Source organism: Megalobrama amblycephala, linkage group LG4, assembly GCF_018812025.1.
Source record: "Megalobrama amblycephala isolate DHTTF-2021 linkage group LG4, ASM1881202v1, whole genome shotgun sequence".
In the NCBI taxonomy this organism is placed as follows: domain Eukaryota; kingdom Metazoa; phylum Chordata; class Actinopteri; order Cypriniformes; family Xenocyprididae; genus Megalobrama; species Megalobrama amblycephala.
The window spans coordinates 20,006,692-20,030,503 of record NC_063047.1 but is presented as its reverse complement, the minus strand read 5'-3'; the positions used below and the strand labels follow the sequence as shown (position 1 = coordinate 20,030,503).

The window sequence follows — 23,812 nt, the reverse complement described above, 5'->3', positions numbered from 1 at the left end:
CAAAAACTTGGAATATGTTTAAAGACTACAAAATAATTAAATTTGACAAAATTGAAATTCAAAACTGAAATTTATTTATTACGTAAATGCACCTTGAATGACTTACAGTGAAATATTCATCCATGCAAACATTTTATTTTATTTGACCTTGTAATTTAACACCATAACTCTTCTGGTGAAAAGACAGACTTCAGTTATTTAGTCTGCTTAAACCCTGCCCTTTTCTTACAACCACCCACAGAGCTCACCTTCAGATCCGCCTCCATTAAATCAACAACCAATGGATAGAACAGGGTCTCCGCCCTACATTTTTTTTTACTCTGATATACATCACAATTAGGAAGAAATGCCCTGAAGCTATTCCCGTTACATTGCTAATTTAAACATGTTGCACAGGTGTACAACAGTGATTTTTACGGTTGGGATTACTGAAGGATTTTTAAAATTCTTTTTGATCATAGTGACTGCAATCACAAAGAGCAATCTCTCCTTGAAAAGCATTTTAGAGCTGAGCGTAACTGGAACGATAGCTATATATATATATATATATATATATATATATATATATATATATATATATATATATATATATATATATATATATATATATATATATATATATATATATATATATATATATATATATATATATTATATTATATTATATTATATTATATATATATAAAGTCAGAAAAAATTCTTTGTTGAATAGTGTCACACTTGTAAAAATAACAATTTTAAAACCATCCAGGTTTTCCATAACCTTAGAACCCAAGTTGTAGTAATGCCCTTTTGGCACTTAAAGAAAACTAACTTTCAGGAAGTATTTTACAGTGCTCAAGCCTGTAACACTGGAGGGGCAAGTGCAATGCTATATAGCCCCATCGCCTAGCACAATCACTGACCACGTTCGGAGACGTGTCCCAATTTGCATACTTATGTACTATTCTAAGCCATTTTGTAGCATAAAGTGCAAGTAGTGTGTTCACACTAAAAACTCCAACAAGAAAAAGTGCATTTTAAATACCCGAAAAAAGGAAGTGTGGCATGTTGGAAACTTCATGCACTCAACTGTCACAGCTTTCCTGTTGCAGGGGCTATATATAAATAACCTAACCCCCATACACTAGATGGATGAGTACATACTATAGAGCAGAGTATAAGTGCACAGTGTATAGTACGTTATTTGGAACACAAAAAAGGTTTATGACAGTGTGGGTAGCAAAGAGGAGGGGCATAACAAAACCTTCTTGGCAACACATGATAAGCATCTAATCTGTATTGTACTCCACATCTAGATACAAAAACACTCAGCCAGGCTGCTACTAAAAAGATAACTGCCTGGCGTTCTCTGCCAAATATCTCCTTTGCACAGGCCCACCTTCACTTCCGCTACAGAGCTTTGAGTGAAATCTCTCATTCTTCAATTTAAAAAAGGGCTGAGGTCATCTCAGGCAGCTACATGAATGTAAAGAAACAGCTTAAACTAATCGCTGCCTGTTCACAATAAATTGCAGATACAGCATGACATCCCACGACAGTTCCAGTAACCATGTGGAAGCACAAAGAATGAACAAAGTGCACAGAATAGAGATCTCAGAAAGTGTGTCAGGGTTCACCCTGTCATTGAGCAAGGAAAGCAGTTGCATGCTGCTGATGACTAATACAGACAAAGAGCAGTTCAGTCTAACAATAACATCACTAAACCTAAGTACTTCCAGAGGTGCAGAAATGCACACACAAACATCGTTTAATTGAGTCTTCACCCAAAAAATGACAATTCTGTCATCTTTCACTCACCCCATGTCGATCAAAACCTATATGACTTTCTTCTGTAGAACAACACACATGTAAAACTAATGTTTTGAAACATGTTTTTAGTATATAATGAAAGTCAGTGGGGTCAATGTTGTTTTGGACACAACTGATTTTCAATGTATTGACAAAAACAGTTATCCAAAATATCTTCTTTTGTGTCGTTCAGAACGACATGAGGTTGAGTAAACAATTACATTACAACTACAGACCCATACACAGCTATCTTATGTGTAAGCTGTACAATTAGGTAAAAAAAAAAAAAAAATCACTGGCACTGACAGAAAGTGTCTTGAATCACAAGACATGTTGTGTAAGCAGTTTTTTTTTTTTTTTTATGAGAAACAGGAAGTGTAGTCAGGCCATAAAATCATATTCATAACACTGAACACTGGCCTAAATTACACTGGATTATTACTGATATAGGTCAGGTGCTATTCTGACATACTTGTCATTTATTTCTTCCTGTGATCTAGAACAGTAGCAAGAGTCTGATTACACATCATTCTGTAAACCTAAGGGACATCAGACAAACACACACTCACATCGCAGCTGTCACCTGCATGAATGAAGGTGATCTCTGATTCCTCACACAAGGGCTCATAGTAAGGCAACTGATTTAAGAAATCCAAAATGTTGGAGGTGTCAGTGGTGTTGATGTCTGCTGATGGTGCCCATATGGTGCAGTCTCAAGTTCTTAAATCAGGCCAGAGGTTTAGCTTCCTCTCTTTTAGTGGGATGTCAGCATTAGCTTCACATCAAGGCTAAAAATCTGTCAGAGAAGGTCAAGATTCTGGGCTTGATGGGTTATTGCTTTGTGCAAATGTTCTTGTGCTATTTTCACCCAAAAATGAAAATTGTAAAAACTTAAGCAGTTTTGGTGACAACTGTATAGTTTTCAAACACTGAGACATTTCTCAAAATAACTTATTTTATGTTCCACAGAAGAAAAAAAAATATATATAATAATAATAAATAATAGTAATAATTTTATATATATATATATATATATATATATATGAGGGTGAGTAAATTATGCCAAGCTTCATTTTATCCCTTTGAGTAACAATATCCCTGAAGTAATAATATCTGATGGCAATAGCAGGTGAAATCACTTAGGAAGTTTGTATATTGTAGTTCCTTTTGAGCACTGTAACTTTTGAACACTGTAATACTGTAAAAAAAACAAAAAAACAAAAAACAGGCATATTTAAGCATTTCCATACAAAGGTATACCAGACTTTGAGAAATATGCTCTGGTGAAGCTCAGGCACTTTAATTATATGGTTGGCAAGAAAATGAACAGGATGAAACTTAACAGAATGGAAATGAAGAAAAGAACAGGATGCTGAACAGGATGAAACCCAACAGGATGCAAATAAAAAGCTAAACTTTCCATGGCTCTGTGAGGGTTTGAGAGTTAGTGTAAGTGTGAGGGTGTCAACTTAAACACTATCTTTTGAAATGTTGACAATATTATATTGTGTAGATCTGTTATTTTATGCATGAAACATTTTAGAGCAAGACAAAACACATGACAATGAAATGTCTCACTTCACTACATTAACGGCATGCTGAATCTCCAAGAAACATTACTTTTACTATTTCTTACTTCTCTGCATGCCATCCTCTTAGAATAATTTAGGCCTAGATGATTTACAAATCTGGAGGAATGACAAGTACCCTAGCAAATGGCATTGTCCACAGGGATGTTCATGCAGATCTAGCCCAAGTTTAGACCTTCTCCTCTGCAGTAATGGAGCCAGAAATGGAATCCCTCCGCCAGCGGCCTGATGTGCTGACGATCACAAATGTTGATTCTGCTGTGTATAAGAGGGCAAACAGAGGACATTTGCCTGACTGTTCTGGGTCATTCCTACAGCTCTGAAAATACTGATGATTCCAAATTAGAGCTGGACAATAAAGCTTTAAAAAAAAAAAAAAAAAAAAAAAAAAAAAATTATATTTTCAGGCCACGTTCACACTGTCAGTTTTTGGGATTGACAACCGCATTTACTTACAGGTGTGAGTCTTGAAATGTCTTGTTCACACAACAACTTACAGTAGCGTTTGGAACACTGTCTGTATGGACGTGCAACGAGAGTCAAGCCCCTATTCTCTTACTAGTAACCATAACGACAGTGACCAACGTAATATTAAAGATGGCGACGTCCATAAAACTGAAAAGTATTATCACTTTCGACATGACAAGAGAGACTAATTAAACCGCGAGTTCATCCATCAAAACTTCATTAACCAAGAGCAGCATGTAAACATGCGCTAGCCTGAGTCTTTAACCGGCACACAATCGTGTCACGTCCTTTGCGACGTCCCGCGCATGAAACAGCATTTGAATTTGGAAAAGAAACAAAACTGACGGGAACCGCTCCGGTAGAGAACAGTGACTGGATCTAACACCTTAAAATGATGCACAGCTCATATCTCTGTCGCTGTAAGTTACCAAAAGCGAAACCACATGCAAAACACCGGCTCTCTCGCTCTGTATGATGTTACAGACAACTAACGTTAGTTGCCCAGTGCGGTTCCGTTCACACAGCGCAAATATTCAGAGAATGCGGTTGTGAGTCCTGAAAATGTACGGGTGTGAGTTCGGTTATAAAATGCGGTTGTCACTCCCATAAATAACCGTACTGTGTGTGAACGTAACCGTATTAAGGACTCCAATACAGGACTGACAACCGCATTCTGCTGCTGTGTGAACGTGGCCTCAGTTTGACAAAATGTGATAAAGATCTTGATCTGGTCTGAAATCTGTCTTTTCCATTAGATGAGCCATCATTTATATCAAACAGCCACTGAAAAAAAGAAGATTCTAATTGCTCAGAGCAAATAAATATGCATTTATTTTAGAATATTAATTTAAGCTACTGAAATGCAGCAATTCTCACAATCAACCTTGCATGTCTCAGTTAACTTTTTTTCCCTTTTCACATCTGCCTGGCATCCCACAGGTCTGGAAGTTGCATCTTATTTTAACAGAGGAATCTTTCATAAACATTAATGACCCACATGCAGCTCACAAATATCTAAGGATGCACCAAAATTTCAGCTACTGAAAGTTTTCAGCCAAAATCAGTGACCAAAACAGAGGTTATATTAGCAGTTCTTTGACTGCACTGTATTTTGTGGGGTTTTTTTAGTCTGTGCTGTTTTAGTCTGTGCAGTGCTCTGCTCTGTTGATACGTGAACAAAATTTATTACAGTTTATTGTCATTTAAACTTTTATATTTCACCAACAAACTGGAGTAGAAGCAATTCTGTTATTAAAAATTTGACATAAACTGCCTTATGCACAATTTAAATGTTTGTACAACTCAGTTCTAGTTAGTGTTGATTATTAAATAAGTTTGATTAATTAATTTATTATTTATTTTCGGTTTTCAGCCAAGTGCATCCTGAATTTTTGGTTTCGGCCCAGAATTTTAATTTCGGTGCATCCCTAACATATATCTGTTAAAGAACACCGCCTTATCAGTTTCCCTTGAGTTCTGCAAGTTAAACCACAATGATGCTCACAAATTTATCTCTGGTACAGGCTGACCCTCTAAAAATAGAGACACGTCTGCTTTGGAGAGGAGCTTAGAGATTCTGCACTTTGCGACAACCTCCTTGATGGCAACATGAGGTTGACTTCTCATTCTTTTTTTGGAACTTTACAGATGGTCTTCATTTTCTTTCTCACAGACTTGATAAATACAACAAAACATTCACTTTCTGCATATTTTTAGCAAAAGCTTACCTCCAGAGAAATGTCATTCAGCTAAATTTATCCATTACAACCATTAAACCAGTATGACGCTGAGCATTTTATGAGACTCTTAACTTAACCTTGTACTTTAACAAAAATATATTTGGGTCTAATGTGGAGAAACTAAATCTAAAATACTAATTAAACAGAATAATTATTCACTGTCAATAAAAACATGAACATAACAACTGTAAAAGACCTCTTTTTACAAATTAGCATTTATTAAACAAAAAATTTTGTAGCCCTAATCATAGCCTTGGCCTCTAGTCTGAGCTCAACTATTTCTTATTCGTGTGATTTACTTAAAGCTGCAGTCCGTAACTTGTTTTGGTTAAAAATTATCCAAAATCAATTTGAGCAAGTACATAACCAGCCAGTGTTCAAAACTATCTCCTTACCTTAGCCCGATTCACAACAGTAAGCTTGTAATAATGTTTTATAATAAATTGATACTGGTGGATTTCCGCAGGAAATTCGAGCATGCAGCCATTCGTCTTTGCGTCATTACGTCACGTCTGTAAACAGAAAGAAATGCGTCCCTGCATATAGGATGCTGCTGGTAGCGGATCATTTATAACCTTTTCTCACAGCAGCTGAAATAATGAAACTTATTTTGATGGCGGATTGTAATCCAGAAAGGTCCAAATGACAATCTTCAGTGGCAACTGGAGATTCAGCCGTGGTCAAAAAGCAAAAGACTTCAGACTGCTGAGTGGCTACAGAAATCTACAGGTAAGGCTAACACACACTAAATACACAGTCATGCAACGCTTATGTGGTTAACATTAACAATTTGAGAAAGTATAACAACAATAATAATTTGCACGGTTTGATACGATATGAGCCAAGCGATCGTTAGATTTAAATCGCCATTGGCAGCGTGATTTATTGTAGGCTAAATGCTTTTTCCCCTCAGTTAGTCAGAACAAAAGTGGCAGACATGTTACTTGTTCAGATGACATTTTCCAGTGAAAATTCCCACTTTGGTCATACTACAAGACTACTATCTGTGATTCCGAAGTACAGTATCCACACCGGTGTGGTGACTGACAGTAAACATTAGATTCATCCGCGCTGAGGAGCTGTGCCAATGCACAATGCATGTAAAGATAATAATTCCGCATATAACTGCAAATGCAGGTTTCAAACAGAGATGGCGACTAAGAGGCAAATCTTAAGGACAGCAGCTTTAAAGCAGAACTAAGTAACTTTTTACCTTCATAAATAGTCCTTACGATGGTTAATTGAATTGTAGTGGTGTGTTTGAGGCGTGCACTAACCCCCTCTGGCACGTCTACGCCAGAAAACAGCACTTGCAAGTTGAGCTGCGCCAACCTGACACAATCTCACCTCATGTTCACGCGAGAGTGACAAAATGCTTTACGGTAATTCAAAAACAATGTATATATTATGACTTTATAAGACAATTTCAAAAATTACCCACCTCCATCGAGATTTCTTGTACTGTATTTGCAAAACTAATGCGCTGGTGAGCGTTGTAGTCGTTGAGTATTTACGACGGTGTGATTCACTGAAGGAACCTGTAGGGGGAGTTTCGCAAATCTTACTGAGTTCCGCTTTAAGTCATCGTAAGTACATTTTTTTAAATTTTATAAAATCGGTCTGTCACTCTTTCTTCCTTTAGGAATGTGTAATCATTTGCCTCTGCATTCTAGAGCAGAGCTTCACAATCATGACATTAACAAGTACACACACACACACACACACACACACACACACAGCAATGCACAACACGAGCATGCATCCACTACTTTTAAAACCACTTGTCCATCTGTGGAAATTTTGCAATAAACATACCAGAAAAAAAGAATAACTGTCTGATGTTTAATAAAATTTGAAGTGCATGGTATTAATTTCTTTACTTGAAGGTAGGACACTTGTCTGCTACAACTCCCCGTCAATTTTTAAAATGTAAAAGACATCTAATATATTAAGTCTTATTCTGCCATCTAAACAATCTGCATTGTTCAGGATGGCAAGTGGATCTGGTCAGATGCCAGACAAAACACAAAACAGTTGCCAAAGACCATTCACCACATGCAACCAGCAACATACTGATTTAGACAAAGGGATTAGAGCTAAATCACAGTTAGATAATCTTAGAGTACTAGTGTTTTGACAGAGAATTGCTTAAGGAACTCTTTTGAGCCAACACACTGTGTGAGATGCCAACCCCACTCTGGCTCACAAAGCTTGAGTGACCCATTTTCTCAGAGCAGCGTAAGAAATGTGTGTGTGAGGTACAGCTGAAATGTTAAAGGCAGAAATGGGTCCTCACAGAAGAGTGAGGAAAACCTGACTAGCATGTCTTTGCCATTTCTCACAAGTGCCACTGACAGAATGTTGGCTTAGGTCAATGCAGCCAGACCACAAAGAAGTTTCAACCATTTCAACTTAAGTGAACATAAACAGTTGTGAAATAAGTTGCATGTGTAACAGTATATTGGATCCGTGCTTAATTTACCTGCTGCCACCTTGTGTTCAATGTAAATCAAAAAACAAAAGAGAAAAAAAAAAAAGAAAAAAAAAAAACCTCACTGCTCTTTAGTAAATTTAGTAGGATTAATCCATTTAATTTATAGAGTGAAGTCTGTCTATCTAATGCTGTTTTACATTTGATTACTCTGTTGATACTGTTCTGTTTTTGTTGTCGTTATTATTATTTATTTCAGAGGAATGCTATATTTGTTAAGCTCTAAGTTGTTCCTTATCACCTTTAAGAGAGCAAAATATGTTGCACGTGTTGCTTGCAAATAAAAAAAAAGTTGTAAATTCATGATACGTTCTCATCTTTTAATTTTTTTATTCTTAAAATACACATTGTTAAGAATAGCTACATGGTGAATAGGAGGCTTCAAACAGACCCACGGTATATTTGAAGCCTTCTATTTATCATGTTGCATTATTTATTTCGATAAATGGTATCGGCAAATATTGCTTCCAGTGTTTGGCAATCAGGCCCAAAAATCTTGATCAGAGCACCCTTATTTCCAGTAGATTAGTAAAATTAATCAAAGGTTGGTTTAATAGGTAAAGAGGCCACACTACTGGTTCAAACTGTTACCTTGGCAGGTTCCTCTGAATGACTGTGATGGCATACCGCCACTTGAATACTGTGCTAATTGTTATGTCATCTGAAGATGACACAGATATAACAAATGGGAGGTGACACACCAAAGAGAAACCATAACATAACATTCAGCTGTTGAAAGAGACCAGTAATAATGACAAACAGCACAGGGATGAGGCCTGGAAAGAGGTGATTGTACAATCAAGTGCTGATTAAACTTAATTAAGGCATTTTTCTAGGAGTAAATAATTTGTTTGTTACTATAAAGACTTTTACACAAGACTAGGCTTGCATGGAAGTCAGTGATACTGATGTTACACGGACGTGCATAACTACATTACATATAATTTGGTTATCTATAGAAAAGATTCTTAGATTCAGCCTTGCATGTCTGCCTGTGCCCCAAACTGAGATGTACTAGTAGCAGCCAAAAAAAACAATTTCTTTTTTATATATATATATATATATATATATATATATATATATATATACACACACATTTTAAATAATGTAATTTTTTTCTACAACTGGAATACCTCATTTTAGTTGTTTCCTATAATTTGCACTAGATTTTACACATTGCACATTTTAGCACAGAAGCCTATAAGACTTTGACTGTTGTCATGTTATAAGCTGTCATCAGATTACTGATCTCATGTGTGATTGATTCTGGCTCGATATCAGATAGCATGGTGCTGAACCATCCGATTTATACCTCTAGTCACAATATGTAATAAGATCGCTACTTCTGTTTTATCACAACTTTACCTTATTCAAGGAAATCAATTTCATAGTGGGCCGGAACACTGTCAGAACAGGGTGGACATTGGTTAAAATGCACAAATATTATCCTATTTGACCATTAACAAGTTTTTTTGGCCTACTGTTTAATTGGAAAAACTGACTTTGACACAAGCTGTAAAATTAATTCACATTTAAAGGCATTCGGTTTTATTTAATCTCATCTCAATCTGTAGCTGTGACGTCTTTTGTGCAAAGAATGAAACCCCAAGGGCTTCGTTCCTCATGCAGTATGGCAATAAGATCAAAACAAGTTACCATTTTTTGCAGTTCTATCAAACCAATGAGAAAGAGATAAGGTCATATTGCCAGTGCACATGTGACAAGTGAAACAAGGCCAGAAAAGTAAAACTGCCAGGGACTGTTAAGACCTGTATTGATACTGAAAGATACCTTTCCATGTGACAAAACAGGCATTTGACGCTGGGAAACTAAAAGGACACTTTCCAATAACTAAATATAATAGAGGCCATAACTTCAACAAATGTCAAGGGACCAAAGCTGAAGTAACTGGTTGACAAAATGACTGAACTCTCCTTCACACATACACGTACGCACGCCTTCAACTGTCAATAGGACACACAGGCCATATAGCAGAGTAGCAAAGGAGATAAGGAAATCAGAGTGGCTCTTAGAACAGCAATTCTGCCAGCACATGCTCAGTGAGTGGGGCAACACCTCTGTACACGACTCATTCAAGGTCAGTCCAGTAACGTTCCTATCGAAAGTGCAGTAGAATGTTACTGCACCTTACATTAGGAACCACTCTGAACCGGTTTGGTGTCGAATGACAGTTATTGTTTTAGTAAAAGATCAAAGACCAAAGCGGATTCTGCCAGTCACATATTGAAGAAGTGAAACAGGGGAAAACACTGAAGTCATGAGAGGTCTGTTGACAAAAGAAAGCAGTCCTAACAGGGCTTGTTGACAGAAAGGTGAGCAGGTGGCCAGCCATTAAGTGACCACACAAATCTTGTTGACGAATTTTTCAATTTAATAAAAATGAAAACCACGAAGTTTTACAAATTACTCTGACAATTTTCAGACACAAAAGATTTGTTATTCTAGTCCCAACAGGTAAAAATCAGCTGTTTTACTGCATTACGGTCTTCATTTCAGCTGAAGCCTCATAAATCATCTCATTACACTACAATCACATGAACAGGCTCTTTGAGAGCTACTGTAAAGGGAGCAAATGACAGAATTAAGCACCCATCCAGAATCGTAGTCCCTTGCCCAAATGCCAACCCATCCTTTGCCAACTCCCCAGCTGTCTCTAATGAGTTGCTTGAAATAATTTATTGGAATAATAAAGACGGAGCATAGTGGTCATTCAAGAGGGACAAACAGTCAGGCTCAATAGGCAAACACAAAAGAAGCAACTTCCATCACAGGATGGTGTTCTGCATTGTGCCAACACACTTTTAACAGGTGGTCAAACACAAAACAAAAGGGCCACAAACCACCTGTCCATCACTCGAACAGCATGCAGATAATGTGGATGCGATTTTCCAAAAAATACAAATTCTGTCATTTCCAGAAGCACATGATTTGCGCAGAATGTCTCAGTTCTCAATCATTTTCCATGTAATAAAAGTGAAAAGTGACTCAGACCATCATCATCTCCTGTAGTGTTCCATAGAAGAAAGTCATATAGGCTTAAGCTTGAGTAAATAAGAGAATTTTCATTTTTGGGTAAACTATGCCTTAAAGACAGTCTAATTAACAGTATGCATTCAAAAGCTGAACAAATTCTCATGACTGTCTTTTCTCAGGTTTATAGAAAAAAAATTTACTGATGGGATATTGAGAAGACACTTCTAGAGGGGGGGTGGTAGTTATTTTTTATTTATTTATTTTTTTACAAATGGACAAATTCAATTTCAAGGGGCACCTTAAAATAACAAGAGTATTTAGGGGGGAAAAAAAAAGAGGATAAAACGCAAGTTTACAAAAAAAAATGCTACATTAAATAAAACAATCGAGCGAGAAAGCAAGAATAAAAGCACTTCAAACTCAACAGTTGTTCAAAACTAACTGCCAGTTGTTTGTGAGGCTGAACTTTTGCACTAATGGCAAATTATATAATTGTGTCCAGTCAGCAAGTTCAGGGCTGCCAAGTTGCTGTTCAGTGAAACTCACAGAACTGACAACATCTACATGGGAAACAAACACCCTAGCACTTGTATTAGTCACATTACATTACATGAGACAGAACTGTGTGAACAAAGTATTTTAGATGACGCAGAGCAAAAATACTGAACTTAACAGCTGAACATGCTATTAAATAACATGCAACAACTGAGAAAGATAAGAGTGCCACTCTACAATGTTTCTAACTGTCCAGGAGGAGATTATCATCAAACTACTTAACTCTTACTCTTAAGAACTCTAAAAAGGTGTGCCCTGTAGAGGGAGGGTAAAATGACACACAGTATATGATAAACTTTGTTTTACTATCTTACTATCTTTTTGTGCCATGGCAAAGTGTAGTAATTGTGTGGCAATAAACTGAATGTTTGGTCCTGAGCTTTCACTAAACTCTTGTGCTTAAAGTTTAACAAAGACCAGATGAAAGACACCGACCATTTCTTTTTGTTTGCTTTGCAGTGACAAACATTAGGTCACGATTTGGGTCAGCCCAGACCTCCTGATCAAAAGCCATGTGATCAGTAACTGTGGTTATATGGAAGCATCCTCTCTATCAATTTATGGGAAGGACAAGCATCAAGCTAGTTCCTCTTTTCATGGCAAGGAGCTACATTACTGTTAAAATTAAACCGTTGATATGGCGAGGTACAACCTGCAGTAAACAGCCAGTTTATCCTTCCTGAACTGCTTATTGATCTATAAAACAGATGTATGTGGGGTTTGGGGGGCTCTTATACACTTCACCGGTAGGTTTTGCCATTTCTTTTTTATTGGCCTAAACAAATTACCTTCAGCGATCAGCTCCTCCACCGTCACTTGGTATCGACCGACAGCAAACACCTTCCCGATGTAGTTGCTGCTTCCAGTACCAGATCCAGACCCACCCCCGAGACTTCCGCTCTCTGACTTCGGCATACGCGAAAACTTCTTCATTCTTGCCTCTTGTGTTCCCGCCTTCCCCAAACAAACAGTTCCAAACAAGCCAAAGACGATTAAAACGCCAATCTGCTCATCTCCGCTCTTTTGTCCAGCATGCTGAGAGATCTGCTCTCCCGAGATGCGCCAGGCACTTCAGTGCTCGAGGGACGCAGAGAGGCGTAGCTGAATGCTTCCTTATTTCCCGCAAAGCCCGATGAAGCAACTGCATAGAAGTCAACCGTCAGGGCAAGCGTTTTGTCGTTAATGAGTGACAACAGCACGAGTGATAACCTCCACGCTGCTGTATTTTCAGGCCGACTCCAGTTTTGGCTGGCTAGCGAGCCTGTGCTGGTGCTGGAGCTGGAGAGACCATTCGCCTCGCTAGCTGGCTAACAACGGCGAAGCGCTCTGTTTAGCCAAAGCATGCTTTTGTGTTCAGCCGAAAGCTTAAGTTGGTTGAAGTCCAGGTTATTTGAAACCAATGTGAACAACAAACAGACAGAAAGTGGGTGTGTTAGGCGGAAGCTACGCTAGCGAAACTCTTAAACGATGACTGCTGCCACTTCCCCTTTGGATAGTTTAGTTAGCCAGCTCGCTAGCTGATTGGCTTCCTCTATCTGCTTGAAGAGGACACCGTGTATCATGATAAAAAAGTATTAGCCTACTACAAAATAATCCTTGAAATCCTCCGAGCGGCCGACCGTTTGTTTGTGTTGAGAGCAGCGTCTGTTGATTTTTTTTTTTTAAAGGCAGAGCGGGTCCTCGTGCTCTGGAAGTCCCCCGTCACACTGATAAAGTTCGAACTCTCGTGACTCGCCGGAGAATTAGTGGGAGGTTTGTTATTGCCCAATCCGACTGTCTGACAACCTAACTTTGTTTTGTCCGATTTCTTCCTATTGTCATGATTGGTGTGAGCGTGACGCGTCCTGTAGATGCTCTTCTCTGATGGGATGGCACGGATGACTGTCTCTGCCTGCGTTTTATTTATCAGTTTGCTTGATAAAGATAGTCGTTCGTCGAAAGATGTGAATGGAGGATTTTTTGGGAGTGTGTGAGGTGCTGAAGCAGTGCATATTCCACGAACACTGTGCACGTATGTGTCCTACGGTTTTTATTAAGCATCAGAAGCACAGATCCAGCGTTGTGTTGTTGTGAGAATTATTGGATAAACAATAACCTGAATTTAAAAGTAGCTTGCCCATAAAATGGGGATTAAATGAGAAAATAATTGTAATTAGCTATGTTACACTTTACAATAAGGTTCATTAGTTAACTAACCATGAGCAATACATTTACTGTATTTACTAATCTTCATTAACATTAGTATATATAACAAAAAATATCACGTTCCTTTTTTTTTTTAATTTGTTACTTTTCTATGATGTTCAATGGATCCATTATGTGGACTTTTGTACAGCATGGTGGGATGACAAACAAATAATCTCATTACATTTTCTCGGTTATTGAACAAATTGTAGTGTCGACTATATAAGTTCAATCATTCAGATTATTGTAAGAAAAAAAATGGCCAAACAAACATTTTTCTTTAATTTATGGGAAATATGGCATTATAACTACAATCCATCATTTGGTCCCAAAATATCTAGTCTCTATTGAGTGACATCTTAGTTTAGGTTAAATTGTCAACATTACCAATTCTTATTTAGCCTATTACTTATTTAATACCTGTCTCATTTTGAATTTGGATGCTTATTTAATGTCTATCGTTGAAAATAACAAAATCACATAGAGCAGGGACCTCCTGATGATGAAAATTAACATTTAATAATCCTTAACTGTCTATATTCAAGAAAAGTACATCAGATGTTTTGCATAGTAAGTTGCATACAGATTATACTATTTTTTTCTCTTAAGTGCAAAATATATCTATCAATATTTTTAAAATAAATTTGAAAGAAGTTTAAAGTTAAGTTATTTTTTGTTGTTATATAATACACAATACGTGTATCTCCCACCTATAACTTTCAAAAATGACACTTATAATTAAATGTATAATTTAATTTTTGTTTAAACAGGGCACTGATTCATCTCATATAATGTTGACAAAGATTAGGTCAGATTGAGACAGTCACGTGATGTTAACCAGTCTGGACTGACAACACAAAACCCTTTGAGGTACCTCAGGTACATCTTTTAGTCAGTTCATGAAAATGTCCTGCCCTCTAATGGTCAAACACTGAAAAATGAGCAGGTGCTTCCGCATCCCATAAAATAAGTGTAGATGTTAGATGTTAAGATTTGTACCTTTTACAATGTACCACTCATATTTTGTGGATCAACTTTTTTATATTATGTTGTACTTTTGTATATTGTTATTTTTTTAATTTTTAAAATAAGCTACAAAGTGCTCTGTTAACTGCAGATCATCTACACAAGAAAATCAAGAGCTATTTAAATTGGGATATTAAGAAAAGAATAATTTCAAGGGCTGTAAAACCAAATGCATATAATGCTTGTACAAATGTGACAGCTATCTGGTAATAGCTACAGATGTAGGTCGATGGAGAGGTAGAAGACCGAATTGGAGTCTGGGATTATTACATGGGATTAATGAGGATCTGCTGTTCCCTCAGGCACTTCTCCACCTCAATACAGATCAACTCCCCTGACTGTGCGAAGTTTCATCAGCAGCAGCTCCCTGAACAGATGACTCAACGATGTGCACATCATAAGAACGCCCAGATATCTTGGTTATCTTTATAATGTGTGCAGTGATGATTTGTATTGCTTTTGTTGTTGTTTTTCAAATATGGCACTATGCTTTGTTGACTGTTCAGTTCTCAACGCTAAGGTATTTTTCTAGTGGGCTGGTTGGTTCAAATTTCAAAGTTTGAATTTTTACTTGCCCTACCAAAAAAAAAAAAAAAAAAGGTAATAAATAAATTAAAATAGTTGTTGTGTTTGACCCATGCAACCTTAAATAAGATTACAATTCTTGATTCTAATGTTGATAGCACAGCAAAAACTACTAGCCTAATATAAATTTCAAATATTACTGAAGACACGTCAGTAAAAAATAAGAACATATAATCAAATTATAAGCAATATTACAAATAAATACAAACATACAAATGAAATAAACATTGTTTTTCAGGTAGGTCTAACAGTAGTTTTCAGGTACACAAATTGAATAAAGTAATGAAATGTAAAATAGCTCTGCATATTCTGCACTGTATAAATTAAGTATAGATTACTCCTTATTAAAGTAACAAAAGTTATTCAATCAACAGCAATGAGTGATTTGTTCTTTGCCCTTTCGTAGTTTAACATTAAAAACAGACAGCAGCAGGAATATTAGGCTTGTAAGTCCTAATGCCCAGCTCAAATATAGTTACGTGAGTTTTATATCTCAACTGTTTATGTTAATTTAAGACATAACTATGTTTAGGACATTAGCCTAGATGGGTATTTTGACATCATTTTGTGTGAATTTGTCCATTTAAGTGCAATTAATAGTATTAGCACACAACGTCTCACAGTGTGCGAGTACTGAATTGAGCTCTTTCGTGTCCTCTTGCGCTTAAACATTTAAATTGGCAATGATTAAAACAAATGCTAAACTTTGGTGATGATGAAGCACTGGCCCGATCATGTCCATTACTGCCCCGAGCGTCGTTCATGTCCATATTGTCGAGTCCTGCAGTGTTGTATGAAACTTTTGGGAGCTGTGATTTTTGCTTAATTATTATTATCATGAGTAGAATCTACTGTCATATTTATAACTAAGGTACAATTTTTCTTTTACCAAAAATAGGGTAACTATAGGTCTATACCAGGGCTGGGCAAACTCGGTCCTGGAGGGCCATTGTCCTGCAGAGTTTAGCTGCAACCCTGATAAAACTCACCTGTGTGTAATCCTGAAGACCTTGATTAGCTGGTTCAGGTGTGTTTGATTAGGGTTGGAGCAAAACTCTGCAGGGACAGCGGCCCTCCAGGACCGAGTTTGCCCAGCCCTGGTCTATACTATCTACAAGAAATTCTGGCTACAGTTTGGTCTAAATGTCCAATGATAGAGGGAAGTTCAGAAAAACAGCTCAAACAGGAACCATGCGGGCAGAGGAAGGCCATTTAGAAGGTAAAATTTGAAGCCAAAAGGTTACCTTGAAATTCTAACAGACACTCAAAGTTTTCTTAAAGGTGCCCTAGAACCAGTTTTCACAAGATGTAATATAAGTCTAAGGTGTCCCCTGAATGTGTCTGTGAAGTTTCAGCTCAAAATACCCCATAGATTTTTTTTAATACATTTTTTTAACTGCCTATTTTGGGGCATCATTAACTATGCACCGATTCAGGCTGCGCGGCCCCTTTAAATCGCGCGTTCCCTGCCCCCCGAGCTCTCGACTATAATACAGTGCATTTACAAAGTTCACACCGCTAATATAACCCTCAAATGGATCTTTACAAGATGTTCGTCATGCATACTGCATGCATGCGTCAGATCATGTGAGTATAGTATTTATTTGGATGTTTACATTTGATTCTGAATGAGTTTGATAGTGCTCCGTGGATAACGGGCTAAAGCTAACATTACACACTGTTGGAGAGATTTATAAAGAATGAAGTTGTGTTTATGAATTATACAGACTGCAAGTGTTTAAAAATGAAAATAACGACGGCTCGTCTCCGTGAATATAGTAATAAACGATGGTAACTTTAACCACATTTAACAGTACATTAACAACATGCTAACAAAACATTTAGAAAGACAATTCACAAATATCACTAAAACATCATGTAATCATGGATCATGTCAGTTATTATCGCTCCATGTGCCATTTTTCGCTATTGTTCTTGCTTGCTTACCTAGTCTGACGATTCAGCTGTGCACAGATCCAGACGTTTATACTGCCTTGTCTAATGCCTTGAACATGGGCTGGCATATGCAAAAATTGGGAGCGTACATATTAATGATCCCCACTGTTACGTAACAGTCGGTGTTATGTTGAGATTCGCCTGTTCTTCTGAGGTCTTTTAAACAAATGAGATTTACACAAGAAGGAGGAAACAATGGTGTTTGAGACTCACTGTATGTCATTTCCATGTACTGAACTCTTGTTATTCAACTGCCAAGGTAAATTCAATTTTTAATTCTAGGGCACCTTTAATGACATTTACGTCTGGCAAACTGTGCCATCAATACTGAGAAATTAAAGTGCAGAAGGTAAATTGAATTAAATAATAGAGACAGAAACAGACATGGAAAGAACATCAGAGTGACATTTAGGCCAATAATTAAGAAATCAATAAGTGGAATAAATCATCTTACTATGACAGTGTGTAAAAACACTCTGCTGTAGTGTATGAAAAACAAAATGGCAAAAAGGTCATATGTAAAAATGTTTTATTTTATTTTTTTTACAAAAACACTGAAATGCAGAAATATGCATAGTATTTTTTTTTTTATTTGAATATTCATGATTTATCAGAGTTGCAATGGGGTTTAAGCAATTTTTTTCATGCTATTCACTACCATTAAATATGAATCATAAATCAATTTAAATCTTACACTGTACCTTTTCCTGCAGTAAACCAGACATATAAATGATATATTTCCTGAGAAAAAAAATGTTATTAAATAAAACTATTTTATAAAAGATTTAAAATTTAACATCCGAAGGGCTTGCCATACAGGACACGATGGATCAACCTATTGTAAGAGAACTAAATAGGACATCTTCAGTGGTATTTCTGGTTTAGTCTTCTCCTCCACAAATCATCTTCAGGCATTCACCGTAGCTGCCAGACACATCAGACTGAAATGAAGGAGAGCAAAGTCATCCACAGTCATAATCACTAAGACAATCAGGACAGACTGTACCAAAACATCAGATACAAGAACAAGTGAAACTCTCAGTCATCACCAATGACTTTCATTTTTCATGAAATATAGAATCACAGAAAAGAGGACATCAGTGGAGTGAAGAATCTTATGGTCATTGTCAGACATGACGAACAGATCAAATCCTGCACTTGTGTTCTCATGTGCTTGTGAACATTTCTAGTTACAATATCTCATTAATGAATTTTAGGATCTCTTGAGAGCAAGATTAAACAAATAAACCTGAGGATCAGAAAGTCAGGTTATACTGGGCTCAAGCATAATTCAAAGAAAGATGGCAGATGACCTGAACCTGTGCTGTGCTGAAGTATTTATATCATCTTACATTTATTTCCTTGTAGAGTGAAGACTGATAGAGCTTCTTGTATTCAGCTCTGATGTCCAGCATGTCGATCTCTCCACGGCTGACCATTACTCTGGTCAAAGTGGTTTCATCTGTACCTGCTCCCTGCAGATTCACAAATAGTATAAAACATTGTCCTATTTTTAATACAAATATCAGTGTTGAACAAACACAGTGAGAATTTTTTATTTTTTTTGCAGTACCTTCATGCTTTTGTAGAGTTTTTCAGCAAAGTATGCAGGAGCACTCACTGCACACTTTACTATAAGAAATAAGTGTATTTGATTAAAAATATGTAGATGTAAAAACATGTATCAAATATTATAATATATTATTGTGTATGTGCATTCAGAATACATTAAAAATATACCAATAGCAACCAGCAGCTCCTCCAGGTTTCCAGACATTTCCTTCTCGATGCTCTTCTGCAAAGTCTTGCCACTGATGTTTTTATATTCCAGTATTGCTGCAACAGGATATGTCAAGTTATATTTAAAACACACCTGCAATTTATGAAACGCTTGTGTTTATACAGATGATTATGTTGATTACTTTGTCTCAGGTGAGGGATGCTCCTTTTACAGAGGATCTCAATGAACTTGGACTCATCAGTTCCCAGTTTTTTCTCGCCCGCATAATAGAGGGCCTATGGAGGAAACAGAGAACATGTAGATACATCTAATCATATAGAAAACATAATCTTCAACGCTGCTATAGGTGAACCAGTTTTGGCTTGCTGTGCATCATGGTGGGCCTAATTATAGAAACAAGGACAAAATTGTGAGAAATTGAGGTATGTAGTTGTTTATATTTCTTATTATTGTGACTAGCAAATTAAATGAAGACTTTTCAATATACAAAGCCTGCCTTGAGAAAAGATTCAGCACAGAATATATTATATTTTTATGCCACAGACTTTTATAGTCAATGATATTCTAATGAAAAGTATTCTGAAAGAATGAATTCAGTTCAGGGTGATCTGTTATTTTATAAAAAGAGAACTTTTTCTGAGATTTCTGTACCTTTGCGTCCTCTTTAGCCTGGTTTGCATTCACATTGGTGCTCTCGTCCCTCGCTCCCTTACAAGTAACAGACAAATGAAATATCTTTAATTTCCAGAGTATCAACTGCATTCATTAGAATAAACTGCTACATGTGTATTTAATCACCTCGGCAAGCAAAAGGATGGCTTTGCCATAATCTCTCGAAACTTCAGTCTTTAGGGTCTGTATCAGCGTTTTCTTTGTTTCTATAGGGCAACGGGAAGAGAAGCAATTATATCAACTTTTTGTAACTTACATATTTTGCTACTACAATAGATTCCTCATCTCACCCTCAGAATATGCTGCAGACAGCTCCTTGATTTGTTTATTTGTCCGTGAGGAAAGAATTTCTATCAGGATACTGTTGTCCGTTCCAGCCCCCTGGAAAACAATTCATGAATGTATTAGGAAAACAATGAAAAATATCCACAAACATTACATTCACGTAAACAGCTGAAGTTTGCCATAAAACACTGTACAGGGAGAAAATAAATAATAAATATTCACAAGGAAAATTAGTAAATATGAATGTATTAGGAAAACAATGAAAAATATCCACAAACACTGGTAAACAACATGCAAAATATGTTCACATAGATATAACTAGAACTTGTCTCAGATTATTGTTAAAATATATATTAAAAAAAACTAGGAAATATAGTTCTTACTTTCATTGCTTTGTTTATCCATTTAGCATCATTAACCGCAGGAGGTCTTGCGAGCGCAACAAGCACCTTTTCAAAGTTCCCCTGAGTGTCGCCTTTTAAGTCATTAACAAGAATCTAGACAAACAAATTAAAAAGATTTTCATCATATAACATGCACACACCTACAATTAAAAGACTAGTTCACTTTCAAATTAAACTTTCCAGATAATTTACTCACCCCCATGTCATCCAAGATGTTCATGTCTTTCTTTCTTTGTCGAAAAGAAATTAAGGTTTTTGATGAAAACATTCCAGAATTTTTCTCGTTATAGTGGACTTCAATGGCCTCCAGATGGTTGTTGAAGGTCAAAATTACAGTTTCATTGCAGCTTCAAAGCATTCTACACGATCCCAGATGAGAAATAAGGGTTAGAGAAACCATCGCTCATTTTCTAAAAAAACAAAAAAACAAAAAAAACAAATTTGATATGTTTTAACCATAAATGCTGATCTTAAACTAGCTCTCTTCTTCTTCTCTATTAGAATTCTGGCAGTGTAGATGCTGCTAAGTGTATTAATCCCCTTATATACTTGCAGAAATACACTTAGCAGTGTCTACAATGCTGGAATTCTAATAGAGAAGAAGAAGAAGAAATAGTTCAAGATGAGCATTTATGGTTAAAACGTATATAATTTTTAAAAAAATTTTTAGAAAATGAGCGATGGTTTCTCTAGATAAGACCATTATTCCTTGTCTGGTATCGTTTAAAGCCCTTTGAAGCTGCACTGAAACTGTAATTTTGACCTTCAACCATTTGGAGGCCATTGAAGTCCACTATAAAGAGAAAAATCCTGGAATGTTTTCATCAAAAACCTTAGTTTCTTTTCGACGAAGAAAGAAGGACTTGGACATCTTGGATGACGGGGGTGAGTAAATTATCAGGAAATTTTAATTTGAAAGTGAACTAATCCTTTAAGTATGAGCAAAAGGACACAGATTTACCCTCTTTGTGGTTTCTTGGTATGCCTTTGAAATAGCCTGCTTTTGACTGCTGCTCCTGTGGGTCAGTATCTCTATCAACGTCTTCTCAGTTGTACCTGGTATGTGATAACTCGCATAACTTATTCATTCTCAAAAATATAAATATTCAAAGAGATTGCAACAACAAGACTACAAGACCCTAAATATATCATGTACACATAATGAATGAACATATTACGTACAGTATATAATGCACTTCAGGTATGTATAATATGTACCTATGCCTTCAATCGCTTTGCGGAGAGCTGCAACATCTTCATTGACATTAAAGTTAGCTTTGGCTTTAATGGTGCCCCTCTCCCCTGGCTGAAGGAGGAGTAATCAATCAATCAATCAGTCCATCCATCCATGAATAGATTAATTATAAATAAATAATTACAACAATGTTTAAAAGTGTGACAACTAGCCCCAGTGACAAAAAGAACTAAATTAAAGTTATTATTTGTTTGTTTTACCGCTGCTGTGAATGAAGCGGGAGCATCATTCGCAACACTTTGCAACTCTTCCTGCAACATAAGAAATTAAATTCAAAATCATACTTAAACATCACTTTCAGATATGAGTGAATCTAGCTTTAAGATTTTACTTACCCACAAGTCTGCCATTTTTGTATTCTGGGATTCTAGTGTGATAAACAATTTACAGTTCAGAATCCATTAGACTACATTATTTTATTTATTTATTCACATTTTTTAAATAGGCCACATAAAAAGCAAAGGTAAACGCCTTCCCTTCAGAAATAGGCCTTTAAGACTTCACAGAAAACTAAGTTTTGATAAAAACTCGTAGCTTATTATCATGATTTCTGAGTCAGCAATTCTGACTGACTGAAACAACCACATGAACGCACTTCTCTATCTTGATCTGCTCGCTTGACATCGATTGTATATCGAATGCTGAGGTTATGTTAATCAAAATCAAATCAAGATTTAGCTTTGGAAATGTTTCCTGCGTTTTTTGACCTCTTTTTATTCAGTTTGCACTTACCTTTGCGGTACAAATCTACTCAACGTGGCCCTCTTGTCTGGTTTAACTTCTTTTCACCTGCTTCCTCAGGGCGTGAGTGACATGATGTCATCGTTCACAAAAGACATTACTGAGCCTCTCCCTTCGTGAATATCCAACGAGCTACTATGAATTTATCAATCAAAAGATTTTTTTTTAATCAGAAGAAAAATTGCACTTTATTTCCATGTTATTTTGTAGTGATTTAGCACCCATCAAGGCCATATTAGCATTTAACACACAATATAGGTGCTGGTCATATAATTAGAATATCATCAAAAAGTTGATTTATTTCACTAATTCCATTCAAAAAGTGAAACTTGTATATTATGCTGCGTTCACGCCACCTCGTATTTACCGTAATCTTGAGATGACATCACGTGACGTTATATTCGGAGCTGTTCATGTACTTGGACTGGGAATTATCAGGGAATTATGCGTTTCCATGGCACCACTATCAACTCCTAAAATGAATCTACAGTGGTCAGGTGGTACAGCGGCCACGTGGTACATGTGGGAGCTTTCAGAAAACTCCCAGCTTACAAGCTGTAATTACGAGCTCTAAGAGGACGTGAACGCTTTTTACAAGCTAGAATCTCGTAACTACAGGAATTACGAGGCCGCGTGAACGCACCTATATATTCATTCATTACACACAGACTGATATATTTCAAATGTTTATTTCTTTTAATTTTGATGATTATAACTGACAACTAAGGAAAATCCCAAATTCAGTATCTCAGAAAATTAGAATATTACTTAAGACCAATACAAAGAAAGGATTTTTAGAAATCTTGGCCAACTGAAAAGTATGAACATGAAAAGTATGAGCATGTACAGCACTCAATACTTAGTTGGGGCTCCTTTTGCATGAATTACTGCAGCAATGCGGCGTGGCATGGAGTCGATCAGTCTGTGGCACTGCTCAGGTGTTATGAGATCCCAGGTTGCTCTGACAGTGGCCTTCAGCTCTTCTGCATTGTTGGGTCTGGCATATCGCATCTTCCTCTTCACAATACCCCATAGATTTTCTATGGTGTTAAGGTCAGGCGAGTTTGCTGGCCAATTAAGAACAGGGATACCATGGTCCTTAAACCAGGTACTGGTAGCTTTGGCACTGTGTGCAGGTGCCAAGTCCTGTTGGAAAATTAAATCTGCATCTCCATAAAGTTGGTCAGCAGCAGGAAGCATGAAGTGCTCTAAAACTTCCTGGTATACGGCTGCGTTGACCTTGGACCTCAGAAAACACAGTGGACCAACACCAGCAGATGACATGGCACCCCAAACCATCACTGACTGTGGAAACTTTACACTGGACCTGAAGCAA

General features: G+C 36.7%; 2 protein-coding genes and 1 long non-coding RNA gene across 7 annotated transcripts in view; 1 reads left to right on the top strand and 2 right to left on the bottom strand.

The window, feature by feature from the left end:
- Window positions 1–13,339, bottom strand: part of bmp2k (BMP2 inducible kinase) — a 41,490-nt gene extending 28,151 nt beyond the window's left edge. For 3 of the 5 annotated variants that reach the window (XM_048188169.1, XM_048188172.1, XM_048188170.1), the window contains exon 1: window positions 12,416–13,338. In XM_048188169.1, coding sequence (XP_048044126.1) covers window positions 12,416–12,560 — 145 coding nt within the window. In that variant the 5' untranslated portion in view covers window positions 12,561–13,338. Of the gene's footprint in view, window positions 1–12,415 lie in introns of all 5 variants that reach the window. The other 2 variants (XM_048188173.1, XM_048188174.1) reach the window with 1 other exon arrangement.
- Window positions 13,340–13,468: 129 nt separating this feature from the next.
- Window positions 13,469–16,125, top strand: LOC125266989. The gene is made up of 3 exons (XR_007184597.1): window positions 13,469–13,638; window positions 14,582–14,690; window positions 15,140–16,125. It is a non-coding gene; the product is annotated as an uncharacterized LOC125266989 (long non-coding RNA).
- Window positions 16,126–17,931: 1,806 nt separating this feature from the next.
- On the bottom strand, window positions 17,932–22,902 carry LOC125266986 (annexin A3-like). The gene is made up of 15 exons (XM_048188168.1): window positions 22,844–22,902; window positions 22,468–22,611; window positions 22,071–22,102; window positions 21,936–21,986; window positions 21,699–21,786; window positions 21,442–21,536; window positions 20,460–20,573; window positions 20,082–20,172; window positions 19,918–19,997; window positions 19,771–19,827; window positions 19,301–19,394; window positions 19,119–19,214; window positions 18,952–19,010; window positions 18,731–18,853; window positions 17,932–18,319 (listed from the first exon to the last, which is right to left on the bottom strand). Exons 3-15 carry the CDS (start codon window positions 22,083–22,085, stop codon window positions 18,260–18,262), a joined length of 1,023 nt encoding a protein of 340 aa, XP_048044125.1. The 5' UTR covers window positions 22,086–22,102; window positions 22,468–22,611; window positions 22,844–22,902; the 3' UTR covers window positions 17,932–18,259.
- Between the last annotated feature and the right edge of the window lie 910 nt (window positions 22,903–23,812).

Coding starts and splice junctions, on each gene's coding strand:
- LOC125266986 (XM_048188168.1), bottom strand. Junction 21,537..21,698: donor CAAAGCGATTGAAGGCATAG/GTACATATTATA, acceptor ATCACATACCAG/GTACAACTGAGAAGACGTTG. Junction 19,828..19,917: donor CCATCCTTTTGCTTGCCGAG/GTGATTAAATAC, acceptor GTTACTTGTAAG/GGAGCGAGGGACGAGAGCAC.